A 22,941-nucleotide genomic window follows, 5' to 3' on the forward strand; every position below is an offset into this window, starting at 1 on the left:
TCACATTCTGAGCTATAAAATACACCTTGATAAAATAGGAATCCATTCTTAGACCACAAAGGAATTAAACTAGAAATTAAAGAGAAAAATAGTTTTAAAAAATCCCCACGTATTTAGACATTAAACAACACACTTCTGAATACCACATGGGTCAAAGAAGAAGTCTCAAGAAAAATTTAAAATGTTTTGAACCAAATGGAGTTCATAGCAGAGGTCCCGGCCATAGATATCTATTTGGGAATCACTAGCATAAAATGACATTTAAGCCATGGGCTCAGAGAAAATACAGAGAGGAGAGAGTGAGCCTAGAATAGAGCCCTGAGGGATTTCAACATTTAGCAGTCTGGCTGAGAAGGTGCAGCAAAGAACTACAGCCAATACTATAAAAGTTAGTCTAGAATTATTTCCTATTTTTATAAATTATTTCCTATAAGCTTTCCAAATATTATTCCTCTTATTGAACAGATAGTTAGCTGGCTGACTGATCTTGGACATTTCAGAGCAGTGGTTCTAGAAAAGCCTAAAATTTTAATATATGTATTTACACTTGGGTCATAAAGTACATTTAATGTAAAAGATAATCATAATAAAATCAGACATAATTTTCAAAAAGGCTATTGGATGAAAAAGCAAAGGAGGCAGAGTTATGGCAAAAGATGGGGAAAGAACACTTTCTTATTTATGATTATGTAAAATTTAAGTATCAGCTTGGATACTCAAACAGTAATTTTTGTTTATTACGTATTTATGGATGAATAAGTAACAGAAATGCAAAACTTATACAGCAGTGATATTCCACCTAGAGAACTAAAAAAGATTAAACAGTATATAGAGCATAATATACAGTCAAATGTATAGGGAAATGGGCACCCTCCTATTGGGCTGGTGGGAATACAAGTTGGCACAGCCTCTTTGAAAGGCACTCTGTCAGTGACTGTCAAAATTACACATGGACAACTCCGCTAACGTCATATCAAAAGGTGAAAAGCTGAAAGCTTTTCCTCCAGTATCAGGAATAAGACAAAGATGTATACTGTTGCTGCTTTTATCCTACACAGTACTGGAAATTCTAGACAGTGCTACTAGGCAAGGAAAATAAGTAAAAGGCATCCAAATTGAAAAGGAAGAGATGAAACTGTCAATATTTGCAAATGCCATATTATGCATAGAAAATCATAAAGACAAGGGGCACCTGGGTGGCTCAGTCAGTTAAGTAACTGACATTTGATCTCAGCACAGGTCTTGATCTCAGGGTTGTGAGTTCAAGCCCAGCACTGAGCCTACAAGAAGGAAAGAAGGGAGGGAGGGAAGGAAGACAGAAAGATGGAAAGAAAACCCTAGAGACTTCACCAAAAAACTGTTAGAGCTAATAAGCAAATTTGGCAAAGTTGCAGGATACAAAGTCAATATACAAAAATTTGTTATGCAGGGGCGTCTGGGTGGCTCAGCTGGTTGGGTGTCTGCCTTCTGCTCAAGTCAGGATCCCAGAGTCCTGGGATCAAGCCCCGCCGGCATTGGACTCCTTGCTCAGTAGGGAGCCTGCTTCTCCTCTCCCTCTGCCTGCTGCTCCCCCTGTTTGTGTTCTCTCTCCGTATCAAATAAATGGATAAAATCTTTAAAAAAATAAAAATTATATAAAAGAAATCTGTTGTTTTTATAAGACTAATAAAAAACTATCACAAAGAGAAATTAAGAAAACAATCTTATTTACAATTAAATCAAAAAGAATAAAACACCTAGGAATAAATTTAACCAAGAAGGAAAAGAACTACACACTGAAAACTATAAGACATTAATATAAGAAACTGAAAACAAAAAAAGAAAAATATTCTGTGCTCATAAGCTGAAAAGTTAATACTGTCAAAATATCTATACTACCCAAAGCAATCTATAGATTCAATGAAATTCCTATCAAAATTCCAATGGCATTTTTTCACAGAAATAGAACAAAGCAATCCTAAAATTTGTATGGAACCACAAAAGACAAATAGCTAAAGCAACCTTGAGAATAAAAGAACAAAACTGGAAGTATCACACTGCCTGATTTCAAACTATATTATAAAGCTATATAGGGGCACCTGGGTGGCTCATAGTTAAGCCCCTGCCTTCGGCTCAGGTCATGACCTCGGGGTCCTGGGATCAAGGCCCACATGGGCTCTCTGCTCAGTGGGAAGCCTGCTCCCCACGCCCCCCCCCCCCGCCTGCTTCTCTGCCTACTTGTGATCTCTCTCTGTGCCAAATAAATAAATAAATAAAATCTTAAAAAAAAAAAAAGGCTATATAATCAAGACAGTATGGTATTGGCATAAAAGAAATGCAGATGAATGGCAAAGAAGAGCCCAGAAATAAATCTACACAAATATGGTTAATAATTTATGACAAAGGAGCCAAGAATATACCATGGGGAAAGGACAGCCTCTTCAGTAAGTGAATGATATTGGGAAAACTGGACAGCCATGTACAGGAAAATGAAATGGGATGACTATTTTACACCATATAATATCAACTCAAAATCAAAGGAAGATTTGGGGCGCCTAGGTGCTCAGTTGGTTAAGTGCCTGTCTCTTGGTTTTGACTCAGGTCATGATCTCTGGGTCATGAAACTAAGCCCCATGTTGGGTTTAGCACAGAGTCTGCATGGCATTCTCTCTCTCCCTCTCCCTCTGAGCCCACCCCCAACTCGCATTCTCTCTCTCAAAGTCAAAAAAAAAAAAGGGAAGATTTGATTTTAAGACCTGAAACCATAAAGCTCCTAGAAGAAAACATAAAAAGACAGCAAACTTGACATTAGTTTTGGTGATCTGACACCAAAAGCAAAAATAAACAAGTGAAACTATATGAAACTAAAAAGCTTCTGCACAGCAAAGGAAACCATAAACAAAATGAAAAGACAATCTACTGAATGGGAGAAAATATCTGTAAATTATGTATCTGTTAAGGGGTTAATATGCAAATTATATAAAAACTCAAACACCTCAACAGCAAAAAACAAACTGATTAAAAAATGGGCAGAGGACCTGAACAGATATTTTCCAAAAGACAGAAAGTTGGCCAATAGGTATAGTCAATTCAGCTGCACTTAGGGTTATGTCCAATTTTATTGACAGTTCACAATGAAAAGATTTTAACTACATTCACTGTATATAAATTCATGCCAAAGGGTTATCTTCCCCAGAGAGACTAAAAGCTCAACACCAAGCATCTAATCTAGAAGACTTCTGTTCAAGGGACCTTACTGATTGCATTCCAGCTAGGACAGCAGTATCACCATGGGCCAAGCACCATGACATGGGGATAGCCCACAGTAAGGAATGGGGTGCTAGAATGGCCCTTAGGAAAAGAGAGATTCTTCTCATACCAATATGGAGGGAAAGGTGTACTCTCTTGACACATATATTAGCTACTGACGGTCTCCTGGGGGACTTTCTATGTTCTCATTTGCTCTCAGATGGTTGTGAGCCCAAGATGTATAGGCTATGATTAAATGCAATAGGTCCTTTCCCAGAGCTGGGAGAGTAATGTAGGCAGAATTCTAACACATACCACACAAAATGATAAAGGACCCATTTTCAAGTCACAATGAGCAAACAAGAACAAAATAAAAGAGAAAAAAATAGTTTAGCTACAGAGTTCGTAATTCTGAGAGCCCATTACTTCTGAATTTCCAAACACTCAGATACATGTTTCCTACTGGTGTGAAGTTATTAAAATGACTTATATGAGCGTTAGTATTTATGATAAAATATTATGCAGTGCAGACATAATGGGAATATAATCTTTAACTTCTTTCATTTTACTTAGAGCTCTTCTATGTTTAGTTTATAATAGGTAGTCCAAAAAAAAAAATCACAAAATCACTTTTAAGAGTGGGTTAACATTATAGAAATTATTTAGTTACAGTATCATCCTGTTCAAGTATACCAAGCTTGGAATAAACTGTGAATGAAGCAACCCTTTTACTTATTCACTCAAATTACTGTCCACCCTGGTAGTCTTTCAAATTTGTTACATAACTAATATTTTTTCTGCCATTCATCTTCTTCTTTTTTTTTTTTTTTGGTTTGGCCTTTTGATTCAGCTTGTTGAGGTAACTTTGAATCTTTAATCTGCCTGGGTGGCTCAGTGGGTTAAGCCTCTGCCTTTGGCTCAGGTCATGGTCTCAGGGTCCTGGGATCAAGCCCCACATCGGGCTCTCTGCTCAGTGGGGATCCTGCTTCCCCTCTCTCTCTCTGACTGCCTCTCTGCCTACTTGTGATCTCTGTCAAATAAATAAAATCTTAAAAAAAAAGTGTGTTATCAACATGTTATCCCTTCCTCCCAACTTGTTGATCATGATTTCAATACACATATCTTCTCCTTCTTTAATGGGCCAGAGGCAGGCTCAGACCCTGGGGAAGACGAAACCTATCATAAGTGAATACTAAATAGTTAATAACAATAATACCAGCAATAATTATTGCATATAGATAATTAGTACATACTGAACATTAGTATGTGCCAATCACTGTTCTAAGCACTTTATAAGCAATATCCCATTGATTCCTCACAATAATGTGAGGTTTACATACGTTTTCTAAACGAAAAAAATTGAGGCATTGAAAAGTTTATTTTCAAGATCAAAATAGCTAAAAAAATTGGGCACTGAATCTGACTTTAAGTGGTGACCCATACACTTAACTACTAGGACATACTGCCTCTCAAAATGGAAGCATGTAAGTAATTAATTGGTACATTGATCCCAATAGTTTCAAACAACAGTTTAGACTTTTGCATTTAAAGTTAGTTCAATCAATATAGACTTTCTCTGTTTTAGTTTTTATAATAATTGAGAATAAATGAGGTTGTATTGTACTTGATGCCCAAGAGGCACAACTCTTTAGTGAAATCCCGAGGCAGGTTTGTCTGGAAAGGATTCAGAACGCAGGACTACCTTTGGGCAGGTGGCTGGAACCAAGTGGGATTGGTGCAGGTACCTGAATTCGCTGAGGTGAAGCTACTGCAGAGTCGGTGGAGATTATCTGGATGCGCGGGGAGGGGCTGGTCATCCCTGGAGATTCCGGCCGAGAGGTCTGTGTCCGTGGTACCTGTTGGGGTGGGGGGAAGTGGACTGGATCACAACGTAGCTCAGAAAAATGCCCAGTAGTCAGAAGACATGAACAGATATTTTTGCAAAGAAGACATCCAAATGGCCAACAGACACATGAAAAAGTGCTCAACATCACTTGGCATCAGGGAAATACAAATCAAAACCACAGTGAGATATCACCTCACACCAGTCAGAACGGCTAAAATTAACAAGTCAGGAAACGACATGTTGGCAAGGGTGCGGAGAAAGGGGAACCTTCCTGATGGGAATGCAAGCTGGTGCAGCCATCCTGGAAAAATAGTGTGGAGGTTCCTCAAAAAGTTGAAAATAGAGCTACCCTATAACTCAGTAATTGCACTACTCGGTATTTACCCTAAAGATAAAATGTAGTGATCCAAAGGGGCATGTGCACCCAAATGTTTATAACAGCAATGTCCATAACAGCCAAAACTATGGAAAGAACCTAGATGTCCATCAACAGATGAATGGATAAAGAAGATGTGGTGTGTGTGTGTGTGTGTGTGTGTGTACATACACACACATATGTATATGTATAATGAAATGAACACAATGAAATACTATGCAGCCATCCAAAGAAATGAAATCTTGCCATTTGCAACAATGTGGATGGAACTAGAGGGTATTATGCTAAATGCAATAAGTCAATCAGAGAAAAACAATTATCATACAATCCCTCTGCTATAAGGAATTTGAGAAGCAGGGTGGGGGGTCACGGGGTGTAGGGAGGGGAAAAAAAATAAAACAAGATGGGACCGGTGAGGGAGACAAACCATAAGAGACTCTTAATCTCCAGAAATAAACTGAGGGTTGCTGGGGGGTGGGGAGGAAGGGATAGGGTGGCTGGGTGATGGACACTGGGGAGGGTATGTGCCATGTGAGTGCTGTGAATTGTGTAAGACTGATGATTTGCCTGTACCCCTGAAGCAAATAATACATTATATGTTAATAAAAAAAAAAAAGAAAAATGCCCAGTGGTGGCTAGGGACCACGCTTCTCGCTTTCATTGTGGCTCTGAGTAATAAACCTGAGTAGTTCTGGTGTTTGGACTCAGAATGACAAACTAATGAGATATTGCCACAGGATGGCTGTCTGAAGAAAATACAATCTTAAAAGAGCTATTTCTAATGTTGAAAATACAAAAACAAATACCCCACAAAACAAAAAAATTCACAGAAAAAACACACAGGAATTTCAAATCTGCTCTATACAACTTTAAATAGCTACTAAAGTAACTTTTTAGAAATGATCTTTGAATGTTTTCACTCTCTCCAAAACCAGCTCTAAAACATTCCTTTAAGATGACAGTTTCCTGAAGAAAGGCTCTCATAGCACCATAGAGGATGGCAAAAAGAACCAGCACTACAATGAGAAACTACTTGTCCAAGAGTCCTGGTAATCCCCCAGTCCCACTGGGATGGCGCTGGGAAAAGCCCATCAATTATACAAAGGTCTGTAATTTAGTCAATACCCACCAAAGGCAAGGTTCCAAGTTCTGAGTGGTCATCTGGGCACCTGAAATGGGCAGTCATTACTGTTCCTTGAATAAAAGCATATCATGGGGTGCCTGTTTGGCTCAATCAGTTAAGCGACTGACTCTTCATTTCTGCTCAGGTCATGATCTCAGGATCAGGAGATCAAGCCCCACGTTGGCTCCACACTGGGCATGGAGATTACTTAATTAAGATTCTCTCTTAAGAGAAGCCTGGGTGACTTAGCCAGTTAAGTGTCTGCCTTCCGCCCAGATCATGATCCCAGGGTCTTGGGATCAAGCCCCACGGAGGGCTCCCTGTTCAGATCCCTGCTCAGTGGGGAGCCTGCTTCTCCCTCTGCTCCCCACGCATGCTCTGTCGCTATCTCTCTTTCTTTCAAATAAAATCTTTAAAAAAAAGATTAAGATTCCCCCCCAAAATTTGCACATGCTTGCTCTCATTAAAAAAAAAAAAGGTGTATCAAGAACCAATGCTTTATAAACTCTTACAAAAACGAGAGGGAACACTTCTCAATTCATTTTATGTAACCAAAACTAGGCAAAGACATCACAAGAAAACTACAGACCAATATTCCTTATCCATATAGATATAACAATCCTCAATGAGACATTAGCAAACTGAATCCAGAATCCAGAGGCATATAAAAAATATATACTATATATAAGGACACCTGGGAGGCTCAGTTGGTTAAGCAGCTGCCTTCAGCTCAGGTTCTTACCCCAGGGTCGTGGGTTCGAGTCCCACATCGGGCTCCTTGCTCATCAGGGAGCCTGCTTCTCCTTCTGCGTGCCACTCCCTCTGCTTGTGCTCTCTCACTCTCTACCCTCTCCCCCCAGCAAATAAATAAAATCTTTTTTTTTTTTTTAAGATTTTGTTTATTTATTTGACAGAGAGAGAGAGACAGTGAGAGAAGAAACACAAGCGGGGAGTGGGAGAGGAAGAAGCAGGCTTCCCACTGAGTGGGGAGCCCAATGCGGGCCTCGATCCCAGAACCCCAGGATCATGACCTGAGCCAAAGGCAGATGGTTAATGACTGAACCACCCAGACACCCCAAATAAATAAAATCTTAAGGGGGGAAAAATGAAGTACTGACTCAAGCTACATTGTGGATGAACCTTGAAAACATACTGGGAGACCAGACATAAAAAGCTACAGATGGGGGCGCCTGGGTGACTCAGTGGGTTAAGCCTCTGCCTTCGGTTCAGGTCATGATCTCAGGGTCTTGGGATCGAGCCCCACATCAGGCTCTCTGCGCAGCAGGGAGCCTGCTTCCTCCTCTCTCTCTCTCTCTGCCTACTTGTGATCTGTCTATCAAATAAATAAATAAACTCTTAAAAAAAAAAAAAGGCTACAGATGCTTGGTTTCATTGATATGAAATGTCAAGAATAAGCAAGTTAAACAAGCCCCAAAGAACCCAGAAAGTAAATAGTGGTTGCCTATGGCTGGGGAATAAGGAAATGGGGTAAGAGGGTGACACCTAAAGTGTGTGAGAGTTTCTTTTTGTATTAACGAAAAATACTCTGCAGCAAGACAGTGGTGATGGCTACACAACCTTATGAATTAATAAAAGCCACATAATTATGCACTTTAGGTAAACTGTATGATACGTGAATTATATCCTTAATAGAGTTCCTAAATTTTTTTAAATGAATAAAATAAACAAATAGAAAATTATTTAAGGAGTCAGAATAAAGGTCTCCTTTAGGGAGAGGGGTAGGAGCAGTAATTGGGAGGAGGAAGGAAATTTATTCTACCTTTTTTTAGAAAAATAATCTCTATGCCCAAGGTGAGGCTCAAACTCATGAGCCAGCCAGGCACCCCTCTATTCTGCTTGAAACCTCAGTAGTGTTTACATGGACATGACTTCTGTATGATAATTCACTGTGTCACACACTTATGAATTGTAAACTTATGTACACTAAAGTTTATTTAAAAGAATAACAGTATTCAGAAGTATGTATTAGGGTTTCAAAGAAGCTTTCTATGTGAATAAGGCGAAAGAGACTTGTCCATGCTTCACTTGAACCTGCTATGTATCAACCCTGTGCTACCCTAGAGCTTGCTGCATGCTGGGTGTGCAGAACAATCAAAAGTGGTTCTGTCTTAGAGCCTCTACTGGGGGAAGACAGCTATAATGGACGCAGCACAGACTGGGTGCGAAGACTGCTTTCTGCCAGCTTCTGTGTGGGCCACAGTTAAACTCTCTAGACTCTGGTTCCCTCACCTGTTAAAGGATATGCTTGTAAATTTTATGATTCCTTTTGTATGAGAAGCCCAAGGGCCTCTATGAATTTGCCTGAGAGGAGTATGGGTCACATTGGCAATGGGCTCCCAATAGCTCAGTAACAAATTTAGGTAAGATGAACAGCCCAAAATATCCCTTGAATTTAGCAGAGGAATGCTTAACTCTGGAGGCGACAGGTTAATGGGAAAACATTCAGGATCCCCAGCACCCTTGTGACCTTTAGGGAGAAGGTGTGTTCTAGTGGCACCAGGGGCAGTTTGATATGATCTGGCTTGAAGGCAAAGTGATGCCGCGATAGGACTGCTTGGAAATTCTTGAAGCTATATGGATTCAGAGGCTGATATTGTAAGCACATATCCAAGGTGAGGAATCCACTTTTTTCTTTCCAGAAGCTTATCGCTGAGTATCATTTAGCACAGTAATAAAAAGCCAATTTGGTAATAGGGCATAAAAATATTGATGCAAATTAACTAGCAGGAGCATCTCCTTTCCATCCTTTCCTGCCTACCTTTTCAGTACCTGATGTTAGTCTTGGCCCTTTGCCTTAGACTACTTTGTACTCCTTCAGTCCACTCAAGTTGCAAAGGACAGGATCATTCGTTCCCAGGTGTGCCTTATAACGCTGGCCAGAACACCTGCATTTTAACAGGAAAATGGCTAGTCCAAAGGACTCAATTAAACCATGAGCAAGCAGGATGTGAAAGTATGTTTGGAAACACACCTTCCCGGGCATGGTCTCAGACTCACACTTAAAGGGTAAAATCATCTGTCCTGTTTTGCATCTTTTCTGAAGTAAACTGCGCTAAGTGTCTGCCTTCAGCTCAAGTCATGATCCCAGAGTACTGGGATAGAGCCCTGCATTGGGTTTCCTGCTCAGCGGGGAGTCTGTTTCTTCCCCTCCCTCTGCCTGCTGCTCCCCTTGCTTGTGCACATGCTTGCTCTCTTTCTGTCAAATAAATAAATAAATAAATAAATAAAATCTTAAAAAAAAAGAGTTAATCATGCTTGCCCAACACACAAATGTTTACTGTCTAAAGAGTTTAATAAAAGCCCTTCTCCTCAGGCCAGCCCTTCCTGATCCCTCAAGTTGATATACAGGTCCCATTCTGGGTGTTCCGAGCTCCTGCATCTTAGCACTCTCCACAAGGCACCTACCATAACTGCTTGGTTAAGCCAGCCTCAGAGGGCAGTATGAAACATGTCCTGTTTCTCCTTTTACTCCCCAGGCCAGGTTCATCTTAGGGCCACAATGACTGCTTAATGAATGAACATTTATTAACTTCAGGAATGAGTAAGAATTGTTTTATAGTCCTTGATCCTGGGACTCTGCCTAGACCATTTCTTCTTTTATTCCACTCTCCTGCCTGTCTGCTAATTAGACATCCTACAGGTACTGTACAACACCTGCTCTGGCAGTTTATTACACAAACCCAAGGAGTACAGGCTTTCACTGACATACCTGGGTTTATGAGGCTGCTAGGAAAGTTCATACATTTTCACCCTGGAGTGAGAACCTTCTCTATTACATCATAAGATGACATTGCTTTGGCAGAATTTTTTAAAGGAAAAAAATTCCTGGAAAAATTTCTGTGGTTTACATGCTGAAAGATGGACATCTAGGTTGAAGAGAAAGCCCACAGCATTGAGAAGCAAATATTAAGAGTTTCTAAATCTGTAATTTATTCCAAGTTCTGGCTGCAACACTCCCATGGGTTATTAATAGGGGAACCAAATTCACACCCTGTGGGGGAAAAAAAAGATCATGCAGACCTAATATGTTATAAATCTCAACCATAAACTTCAGACTTCTAAACATTCCCAGTGAAACAATGAATAATATAAATACCTAAGTAGGGTAAAAGGTTTCAGCCATGGGATACCTTCAGACTGAACTGAAATGTACTACATCCTCCTTTTATTTTTATTTCAAAGGACCATTAAGTAATAAGTGTAGTGAAGGGTCAATGGGCAAAGAGTTAAACCCTCTTTGTGCAGCAACTTGCAGCACAGAGAGAGGAATCCACAGGAGGCTGCCGGGCCTTGAAAGGGCTCAGCTCTCCCCTCATACAAAGGATTAGGACCTTACAATGCCAGGGTGTTGTGTTCCTAAAAAATAAATTCTCCTGATGACTGGTAAGTTAGGCTCTTCGTTATACTGGAGTAAATAAAGGATTCAAACCTGAACATTGCAAAGTCAGCCTCATTTATATCAGAACTGATTAAACAGTTTTAAAATTTTCCAGCCAATAATATGCTTAAAAATATAAAATCAGGGGCGCCTGGGTGGCTCAGTGGATTAAGCCTCTGCCTTCGGCTCAGGTCATGATCTCAGGGTCCTGGGATCAAGCCTCGCATCGGGCTCTCTGTTCCGCAGGGAGCCTGCTTCCTCCTCTCTCTCTGCCTCTCTGCCTACTTGTGATCTCTCTCTGTGTCAAATAAATAAATAAAATCTTAAAAAATATATATATATATATATATAAAATCAGTCCTATATTTCTTGGCATGAAAACAAATATCCAAACAGTCAACAATCACTAACCACGTTATGTTAAAACAATGAGGTGTTTAAAAGCAACTCCCTATTCATAAGCAGGTTAAATTGTTGAAAACAACAAACAAGCAAGCAGTTTTGCCCCACCTGAATCTACCCCAGCATACTTATATATAGGTTCCTATGAAGACATAATTTGCTAGGTGCTAAGCATAGCAACACACACTAAATTAAATTCCTTCAAAATACATAATAGGTGTCTAAATCCACTGCTATTTTACAATTGCTCTAAAAACAAGTACCTATGAAATACACTGCATTACAAGGAGGCTTTCCCCAGAAACAGAATGAGAACAAAATTGTAGTCTTGTTTTTTTAGGACACTCACACTTACCATACCAATGGCTCCCTGCAGCTTTATTTACATTTTCCTCAGCAACCTCCCAGGCCAGAGAGCCCAACCAAAAGGGCCAAAGGGCTGGTTGGGGGGAAACTCAGGCATTTGCTTTCAAATTGCCAGTAAATTCCATTCACCAAAACTAGACAGCTGTTTTAAAGATGCTCTCTCTCTGACCCTGCTTGCTGAAGGTCAAGTACACTATCACTCCCTGTAACCAAGGAAGCAAAATTGACATGCTCCTGCCGTTTCCCCAGCTGCTGAAGCAGTTTGTCTAATAATATGATTAATTGCTTCTAAGGAAGGTGTACTTTGCTTTACAAAGTTCCCCCTTCACCTAGATTGTTGCCTTTGCTAATGAGCCATCCACCCCCCCCCCCAATCTTCACCGGTTTCCCCTTGAAGACCACCTTTCCTGAGCAGGTTACCATGGAATCCAACCAACTCAAAACAATTTTAAAACCATAAAGAGTGGAGGGAAGATGGGAAGATGTGAAGAATTCAGAAACACTGTATTCTGCATATAGCATTTTGAACTTCACAGTACATCACGACAACATTTTTGAAGATACAGGGTCTTTGCAAGTTACTATTCTATTCAAAGGGAAGAAAACACAACAATCTACATTACATACAAAACAGCCATAACAGCACCAGGCTCCTTCAACAAATATTTTACTACACCCACCCAACATATGCCAGGTCTGTGAATTCAGGTCAGAGTTCTTGCCTCTGCAGCCTCCCATTCTGGCTGGAAGGTAAGCTCATGCAGTCCTTGCAAATGAGGGCGCAGTAACCCGCCACTCAATGGCTTCAAGTCTCAGTCTCAGCCCTCCCCCAAAGCCACAGAGGAAAGGGAGCTCCTGAGGTCACAGTTGAGGTGGGGCTGTACTAATACTCAGCACCTGTCTCTAAGCCAAACTGTAGCCTTCTATTTGACATGGGACCCATTACCTGTTTTAATACCTGGACAAAGAACTAATTTGAAGTGAATGCTGGCCAATCACCAAAACCAAAACAATTGAAAGCCTGAGCAGTATGGTGGTAAGAAGAAAAGGCTTTATGGGTATTTATTTTTATATAGGACGGGGGGAGAGAACTGAGAAGAATGAAATTTTAAAAAATAAGCTCAGTGTTATAAATGATGAATTTCTACTCCACAAGTTCATACATGTACCAACTTAAAACAATTTAAGTTAATATGCCACCTTTTTTTCCCAGATTCTAGCATAAACCTAGGTGCTCCAACCCAAAAGGGAAAAATTAATCCAGGGGAGAAAAAAAGGATTTTCCTTTACAAAAAGGGGGACTAAAAGTCCCTATACCTCAACAACTATTGAAAGGTCTAAGAAAGATAACGTTCAGTAAAGCCAAAAGATGACATGTAAAAGGAAAGATTATTATCAGGGAAAAAAAGCTCCAAGGCCTAACTGTTTAAGCTAACAGGTCTGCTCTTTTCATCATAAAGACCTGTTCATGCCCTCTGACCTGGTGATTCTTCTACTGGAAATCCATCTTATCCTAAATACAGAAATCCAAACTATCCTATATATAGAAATGGCTTTGTCAGTGTGTGCTCCTAAATTATTCTTCTAGGGAATACAGAAATTCCCTCTCTCAAAGGTCCGGATGAAGTAGAGCCCACCTTTAACTGCAGAAGCACAAAACGGCAGATACTTGCAGGCCTTGCCTCCCTTGGAAGGCAGGGGGGTCCATCAGATGTTTAAGCCAAGACTTTGCATTGGTAATAGGAGCCCCATGTCCAGCCTAGGCAGTGCTGTGGTGTACAGTCACAGCTTCACCGAACTGGCTTTTAGCGAGATCTGTGTGTAGTTCCTAGCTGCAAAGCTACTTTTCTAGCCTTCCTGGTAACTTTGTCAAGTTAATCCAATCCAATCCATCCATCCTTCCTCACACATATTTTAACTCAATGTTTTTCATGAAGTCCATTTTTGTTTAAATCAGCAATAGCTTTTTTTTTTTTTTTTTTAATCAATTTGACAGAGCAAGTGAGAGAGCACAAGCAGGAGGAGTGGCAGAGGGAGAAGCAGGCCTCCCACCATGCAGGGAGCCCGACCCAGGGCCTGATCCCAGCACCCTGGGATCAGGACCCCAGCCAAAGGCATATATATGCCCAACCGACAGAGCCACTCAGGCACCTCAGCAACAGCTGGTTTTCGTTATTCACTTTGGGCCCCTTGACTGGTAAAGAATGGATATATTTAACCTAAAGGTCAGAAGCAACTGAAATGTTTCAAACTAGGAGATGGGTTATGCTATGCTCCCATAGTACAATACTATGTAGCTATGAAAAATGTTGGTCATCCAGCCAATGTAGCAACCTGTGGAAAGAATATTCACATTTATTCTGTAAAATAACATTCTGTGAAATCACACTACTAAGTTGTGTGCATGCTGTGACTACAACTGGATGACATGCATGTGAAAAAAAGACCAAAAATAAAATTTTAAGAAGATTTATTTGAGACAGAGCTCATGCATGCATGCCTGGGGAGGGGCAAAGGGGAAGAGAAAGAATCCCAAGCAGACTCCCTGCTGAGTGTGGAGCCTGACACAGGGCTCAATCTTATAACCCCTGAGATCACGACCTGAGACAAAATTCAGAGACAGATGCTTAACTGAGTCACCCAGGCGCTCAATAATGAAATCTAAGTATTGTGTACTTACTGAGTTCTACACACTGGCAAGTGTTTTAAACACTGGGAAGAAAACAGCGAATGAAACAAAGTTCCTGCCTTCTTGCACTTTACATCCTATTGTGACAAAGAAGTATATATGTTTGTCAGATAAGGATGAGCTCTTTGGCGAAAAGTAACAGTAAGAAGGATAAAGAGTGATAGAGGTAGAATGGTTATACAAGGAAGGGTTAAAGTAATAAAATGATAGCGAGAGATGTGTAAAATTGTAGAAATAAGCCTTTCTTCTCTCCTTTTCAGAATTTCCAGACGTTTTAAAACTTTTATAAAAATTAATTTAAAAAAATTTCCTATTTCCAAAAAAGTTATCTTCTAAAACCAGCACATATTGTTAGAATTTGGTATTATGATCTTATTTTCCACCCCAAGTCCAAAATGAGTGTTCTTCATACTTTTCTTCATTTTAAAAAGAAAAACTCCTTTTCTACCCATTCAAGAAAATCTTTTTTTCATAAGATGATATGAAACATTTTACTCTGAGAAGGAATTCTCCTTGCCTACCGAAGATACTTTAAAACCAGGCTATTTTTCTGTAATCACAAATCTAAACTGAATCATCCTGGTAGGCAGCTAGTTACAGGGAAACTCATTACACTTAGAAGGCTAGCTCCTGTCTGGATGGCTTTGGACAAGTCTCGTAATTGTTCTAAGTCTTTGTTTACTCATTTGTGAAATTGACATTGATACCTCTCACTTCACAGGATAATGGGAGGATTAAAATGAGGCAATAAAGTACAATACATTATATAAACACAGAGCATTCCTATTATAATTTTGGAGGAAATTAAATTCATAGAGCTAAACCTATCACCCTAAGATGTTATCTCCTCCTACAGCAGATGTTCACTGTTTATAGACAAAATGGTTTCATTTCTAATCCCCCATTTCCTATGACCAATAAAAGGATACAATCTCCCAAGTCTTTTTAAAGTGTCAAACACTAAAGGTACACACCTCAAATGAAGTGAATTTTTTTTTAAGATTTTTTTTTTTATTTAACAGAGAGAGGGAGAGAGAGATCACAAGTAGGCAGAGAGGCAGGCAGAGAGAGGGGGGAAGCAGGCTCCCTGCTGAGCAGAGAGCCCAATGAGGGGCTTGATGCCAGGACCCTGAGATCATGACCTGAGCCAAAGGCAGAGGCTTAACCCACTGAGCTTTCTTTTAAGAAAGGAGATGTTTTCTAAGATAGAATGCTACTATTCTATCCCAAGACATATATACCACAGGAAATTACTTTGACACATTACTTCCACATAAGGTACATCATACTTACAAGGACATCATATTTCATTTTCTCCTTTTTGACAACTCCATTTGTCAACTCTTTCTCTCTTATCATACTAAAAGTAAGTCTAGTCTTATTATAATGCTAATTTTATTCTTTTCTTTTCTTCTTCTTCTTCTTCTTTTTTTTTTTTAAAGAGATGGAACACAAGCAGGGGAATGGGAGAGGGAGAAGCAGGCTTCCCGCTTTGCAAGGAGCCCGCCTGCTTGCGGCTATAGGCTTGATCCCAGGACCCTAGGATCATGACCTAAGCCGAAGGCAGACGCTTAACGACTGAGCCACCCTGGCACTAATTTTATTCGAAGTCCATGGTCTGTATTTTATTTACAAAACAGCTTCATCTTCTTACTACTCTTAAGCCATAAATTTAAGTATGTGAAACTATCTGAATTCTCCAATACATCTTCTATGAGGACTGTAACTGAGCATTTATATGAAATACATATTACCTTACAATAAATTGCTTCTTTCACTTCTCTTGAAAATAGTTACTGTATACTGGTTTTTTAAAGTTATTTCTGTATGAATGGGTGTATTTAACATGAATATCACTTTGGTATAGTAAAAGGGTCATTTAGAAATACTGTAATAAAAAGGGGGTATTTCGTCTGAAGGAACCAAAAATCCCCAAAAGGAAAGGTCACAAAAGTATGCACTCAATGAGTACTTGCTGAATTAACAACTGAGTTTATCAGTGGCCCAGCTATTTCTTACATATAAGGTTATGTAATAGCTGTCAAAAACAAAAACACACCATAGAAGATAACATTCTGCCCAGAAAGATTTTGACAGTGATTCTACTTCTAGTCTACAGAAATACACCCACATGTGAGCTCAAGGAGACATCATACACAAAGATGTTTGTGGCAGCACTATTTATGTCTGAGAAAATTTGGAAACAACTCAGAAATGTGCTTCTAGGGCGCCTGGGTGGCTTGGTTGGTTAAGCAACTGCCTTTGGCTCAGGTCATGATCCTAGAGTCCCTGGATCAAGTCCTGCATCAGGCTCTCAGCTCCATGGGGAGTCTGCTCCTCCCTGTGATCTTCTCCCTTCTCATGCTTTCTCTCACTGTCTCTATCTCAAATAAATAAATAAAATCTTTAAAAATAAATATGCTTCTACAGTGGAGTGGCTAAATAAACAGCTCTAATTTATGTAATACTTATGACAGCAAAAAGAATTATATAGATTTGAGCAGCAGGACTCTTGTATACTGCTGGTAGGAATATAAAATGGTGTTAACTACTTTGGAAATCACTGTATTTGAGACAAAGTGAAAAAAGCAACTTGCAGAACATCTTATCTAGTGTGATTCCATTTACATTAAATTTAAAAACCTATATACAACTGACCCTTGAAAACCACAGTTTTGAACTACATGAGTATACTTACATGTGAATTTTTTTCAATAAATGCAGTGTGGTACTGTAAACATATTTTCTTTTCCTTATGATTATCTTTTTTTCCCAAATAAGTCTCAGTTTTAATAAGATCCTCTACACACATTTGCTACTGAAAATTTAAATAGCACATCAAAAAATTTTATTACAATTTTTGTAAACCAGAAAATCTAGCACATGCACGCTGCCCTAATTATGCTCTAACCAAACCACCCAAAGTCTTCTGTGTATTCCTTCTGCACAAGTTACTTGGCTTCCAGTTTGATGTTAGGTTGTTTTTTTTTAAAATATTTTTATTTATTTGACAGAGATCACAACTAGGCAGAGAGGCAGGCAGAGAGAGAGGAGGAAGCAGGCTCCCTGTGGAGCAGAGAGCCCGATGTGGGGCTCGATCCCAGGACCCTGGGATCATAACCTGAGCCGAAGGCAGAGGACTTAACCCACTGGGCCACCCAGGCCCCCTGATGTTAGGTTTTATCTTAATGGCTTCAGGCTTCTCAAACACACATGCCAACACCCAAAACCTGTTAGTGCTTCCTTAGGTCAAATAAAAAAGTGGAAGTATACTGTCATTCAAGTGCAAACTACAGGATTCCTCACAAATTACTGGTATCAAGGTAGAAAAGATACAAAAAAGACAGCTTGTGTCATAGAATATCAAAATATTGTACATTTGTCCTAATACAGAGCAGTTTCCCAAGCTGCTGCATAATGATCCTAAAATTACTAGCAAGAAGAAACAGTACAAGAATAAAGTTTATGTTTATATTGGCTACTTGTCATAATTATTCTCCACGCTGGTATCCTCCAAAAGTCCTTTATGATAGACAATAATGACAGGCAATAATCTTTCCACTCTTGATTCACCGTCAATTTCCTTCTGCTGTAGATCTTTTTGAAGCATGGATTGCTGGTTGGTACTGCTGGTACCTAACCAATCACATTATCCTTTCCATCCTTTCTTTCCAAGCAGTTAGTAAAGTCCTTACTCTACCTCTAGTCCTGCTGCTGAGGATGAGGTCAAGGAGCCCCTGTGGTTTCTTCTCTCTGTCCTGCCGTTGGGGTGGATATTCTGATATAGCGGAAGGAGTTTGATACTAGGGTTGAGAGTCAATTTACTAAAGTTCTTTATTACACTTTTGAGACAGTTCAAGAGGCAGCTGAGCCCTCCTGGGAATTCTCCTCACTGGGCATCTGAGATGATCCTGGGGCCCAAGATGCGGAAAGCTGCTTTGGTAAATCCACTGAAAGCCAGTCTTTCTTCTTATTTTATTTTATTTTATTTTAAAGACTTTATTTATCCATTTGACAGAGAGAGATCACAAGTAGGCAGAGAGGCAGGCAGAGAGAGTGAGAGAGTGAGAGGAAGCAGGCTCCCTGCCGAGCAGCGAGCCCGATGCGGGACTCGATCCCAGGACCCTGGGATCATGACCTGAGCCGAAGGCAGTGGCTTAAACCACTGCAGGCACCCTGTCTTTCTTCTTTTTAAAAGAAGATTTATTTATTTACTAGAGAGAGAGAAAGCACAAGCAGGGGAGGATCAGAGGAAGGGAAACTGAAGCAGACTCCCCAATAACCACAGAGCCCAACATGGAGTGTTCCCAAGACCCTGAGATCATGACCGAGTAGAAAACAAAAGCTGGATGTTCAATTGGCTGAGCCACCCAGGCACCCCAGCCACTTGGGCACCCCTCCCTTATGATTATCTTTTTAAAAAGACTTTATTTATTTATTTGAGAGAGTGAGAGCACAAGTGCAGGGGGTGAGGGACAGAAGCAGCAGACTCCCTGCTGAGCGGGAAACCTGGTACAGGGCTTGACCCTGGAACTCTAGGATCATGACCTGAGCTGAAGGCAGATATTTAACCAACTGAGCCACCCAGGCACCCCTCCTTATGATTTTCTTAATACCATTTTCTTTTCTCTAAATTACTTTCTTGTAAGAATACGATATATAATACATACAACACAAAATATGTATGAATCAACTATTTTATGTTATTGATAAGGCATCCAGTCAACAGTAGGCTATTAGTAGGTGTTTTGGGGGAGTCAAAAATTATACAGACTTTCAACTGCGTGGAGGTTGGTGCAGCACCCATGTTGTTTAATGGTCAAATGTATCTCTGTAGCTATATATACATGGACATAAATACTCAAGGAAAAAAGCCTGGAAGGTAACACACCAAGTCTCAAGCTAAAACAAATTTCAAGAACTGCTATCATACAACCAGGTTTTCTGATTATATTGAGTTAAAAAAAAATTATAGAGGTGACTAGGTGGCTCAGATAGTTAAGCTCTGGTCATGATCTCTGGGTCGTGGGATCAAATCCCACATTGGGGGGGGGGGATGCCTGCTCAGTAGGGAGTCTGCTTCTCCCTCTCCTTTTGGCTCTCCCCCAAATTGTGCTTGCTTGCTCTCTCTCTCAAGCGAAAAAACAGAACCTTTAAAAAAAAATTACAAAAATGTAATTATAAAAATAAAACTCAGGGGCGCCTGGGTGGCTCAGTGGGTTAAAGCCTCTGCCTTTGGCTCAGGTCAAGGGTCCTGAGATGGAGCCCGCACATGCTCTCTACTCAGCGGGGAGCCTGCTTCCCCATCTCTCTCTACCTACCTGTGATCTCTGTCTGTCAAATAAATAAAATCTTTAAAAAAATAAATAAAATAAAACCCAGAACTATAAAATAACTAGGGAAAACACAGGAGAAAAATCTTTGTGATCTTGAGCTAGGTAAAGATTTTGCTATGACATCAAGACCATAATTCATAAAATAAAAAAACTGATAAATTAGACTTCATCCAAAGAAGAAATCTGTGTTCCTCAAAAGACACTGTTTAGAGAATGAAAAGATCAACAGATTATAAGAAAATATTTGGAAACCACGTATCTGATAGAGGACATACACCCAGTATACATAAAGAATTCTCAAAATTTAGTTAAGAAAGTAAACAACTGAAAAAAATTGGCAAAAGATGGCAACAGATGAAAAATGATGTGGGGGTGCCTGGGTGGCTCAGTGGGTTAAGCCTCTGCCTTCAGCTCAGGTCATGATCTCGGGGTCCTGGGATGGAGTCCTGCATCGGGCTCTCTGCTCAGCAGGGAGCCTGCTCCCCCTCCACCTGCCTGCCTCTCTGCCTAGTTGTGATTTCTCTCTGTCAAATAAATAAATAAATAAATAAAATCTTAAAAAAAAAAAAGAAAAATGATATGCGGATGGTAAATATGCACATGAAAGATACACAGCATTAGTCATTAGAGAAATTCAAAGCAAAACCACAATGAGGAGCCAGTAGACATCAGAATGCTCAATATTAACAAGACTGACCATACCAAATATTGGCAAAGTTGTAGAGCAAGTAGAACTCATATACAGCTGGTAGGAATATAAAATGGTGCAACTACTTTGGAAATCAGTTTGACAGTTTTTAAAAAATTACCATATATGACCCAGCAAGTATACCCCTAGCTATCTATCCAAGAGAAATGAAAGCATATATTCTCATGAACATTTGTACAGAAACGTTCATGACATCTTTACTTGCAGCAGTCAAAAAAAGTAAACAGCTCAAATGTCTATCCATTTAGGATAAAAGTGTTTATTGAGGTCCCTGGGTGGCTCAGTCAGTTAAGAGTCCACCTTTTGATTGTGGCTCAGGCATGATCTCAGGGTTTTGAGACTGAGCCCCATGCCAGGCTTCACACTCAGCAGGAAGTTTGCTTGAAATTCTCTCCCTCTACTTCTCCCTCTGTCCACCTCCTCACTTCTGCACACATCTGTGTGTACACACACACTCTTTCTCAAATAAATTAGTAAGTCTTTAAAAAAATGTTTATCCATTCAGGATAAAAAAATCACCCAGCAGTATTTCCATACAATGGATACACCATAAAAAAAAATGAACTATTGATGCATATAAGACATGGACGAGTCTGAAAATAATTATGTAGAATGAAAGAAGCCAGACAATAAAGGTACATACTGTATGATTTCTTTCACAGAAAATTCTACAAAGTGCAAATCAATCTAAAACAACAGGAAGATAATCACTGGCTGCCTAGAAGTAGATATGGGTAGAGCTCTACTCAGAAGACAGTAGACAACTTAATGCTTATATTAGAAAAGATGACTGAGAAATCAGTAAGCTAAGACCCACCCTAAGGATTTAGAAAATAAAGTGCCAAAAATCATAAGGAAAAAAAATACATAAATTAATCAGAGACAAAATAATTCCCTTATGAAACCAGTAAGAGATGACACAAATATGAAAAGGGTTATAACTAGAGTTGTCTCAAATATTAAAATATAAGACAAAGTTATTTTGAACAATGGTATGCCAATAAACTTGGAAACTTAAGAAAAAACAAATTCTTAGAAAAAAGATATCACTTATTAAAACTGAGTCAGTTATAAATAACAAATCTGAATAGTCCTTTAATTATTAAAGAAATCAAATATTCAAGAATTAAATATTAAATTAATATAATTAATTAACATAATTTATATATAATATAAAATAAATATAAATATAATTAATAAATTAAATATTAAAGAAATATGCCCTAATAGTTTTACTCATATGTTCTACAGGTATTCAAGAACCAAAAAATTTCAATTTTATATAAATTATCACAAAAGTAGAAAAGGAAGGGACTTACTCCTAATTCCCTTTATGAGGCTATGCTAACCTTGATACCAAACTATAAGACAAATTAAAAGTCAATCCTACTCATGAACACATGAATTTTGGAAAATTCCTAAACAGAAAGTTAGCAAACTGAGTCTACAATGTGTGTGTGTAAATTATGTCTGACATTAACCTCAGAACCAAGATGGGCTTAACATTACAAATCAATCTAATTCACTATAGTAATTGATCAAAAGAAATCATATGATCATCTTAGCAGGTGCCCCCCTCCTCCCGGAAAGGCGATAAAATCCAACTGGGATTTCCTCCATTTTCTCCAATTGGGAAAGGAGAGAATGCCTTTAACTGATAAAGAATAAAGGTACATACAAACGTCATATCTAATAATGAATTGTTGAAAGCATTCCTTTTAAGATGAGGAACAAGGCAATGCCACCTGTTACTTCTATTCAACACTATACTGAAGATCTTAGCCAGGATAGTAAGGCAAGAATAAAAACATAAAGATTAGAAAGAAAAAACAAAATCTAAATGAGCATATAGAGAAATTATCAGAATAAGAGAAAGACTGCTCAATTAAAAAAATTGTAAACAACATCACTTGCATTTCTATATACCAGCAAGAGTTGGAAAATAAGGGGCGCCTGGGTGCTCAGTGGGTTGGGCCTCTGCCTTCAGCTCAGGTCATGATCTCAGGGTCCTGGGACTGAGCCCCACATCGGGCTCTCTGCTCAGTGGGAGCCTGCTCCCCACCCCACCCCACCCCCTGCCTACTTCTCTGCCTAGGTATGATCTCTCTCTCTCTCTCTGTCAAATACATACATAAAATCTTTTTTAAAAAGTTGGAAAATAAAAATTTTAATATATTTGCAAATAGCATTATAGAACAGAAAGTACTAGGGAAGGAAATCTAATAAAAATATGCTGTATCTTTGTGAAAAAAGAAAGAAAACAAGTAAATGGAAAGATCTGCCATCTTCATCGAAGTGAAAGAGTGATCCAAGGTTAAGTTATAAGATCATACGGGGTCAGGGCTTGATCTGATGCCATGTGTAAGCCCAAATTGCTGGGGAACATAGAAAAAGTTAGTACTTGGAGTGCTGGTAGAAAATGACTAGACTCTCCAAACAAAGCAAAGAGGAGTGATCATGTGGCCCC

At 39.3% G+C, this 22,941-nt stretch overlaps 1 protein-coding gene across 3 annotated transcripts in view; it reads right to left on the minus strand.

The window, feature by feature from the left end:
- NR2C2 (nuclear receptor subfamily 2 group C member 2) overlaps positions 1 to 22,941 on the minus strand; it is an 84,639-nt gene that overhangs the window by 35,389 nt on the left and 26,309 nt on the right. For all 3 annotated transcript variants that reach the window (XM_045990353.1, XM_045990355.1, XM_045990354.1), the window contains one exon: positions 4,974 to 5,084. In XM_045990353.1, the coding sequence (XP_045846309.1) occupies positions 4,974 to 5,084 (111 nt within the window). The remainder of the gene's footprint in view (positions 1 to 4,973; positions 5,085 to 22,941) is intronic.

Source organism: Meles meles, chromosome 20 (assembly GCF_922984935.1).
Source record: "Meles meles chromosome 20, mMelMel3.1 paternal haplotype, whole genome shotgun sequence".
Taxonomy (NCBI): Eukaryota; Metazoa; Chordata; class Mammalia; order Carnivora; family Mustelidae; genus Meles; species Meles meles.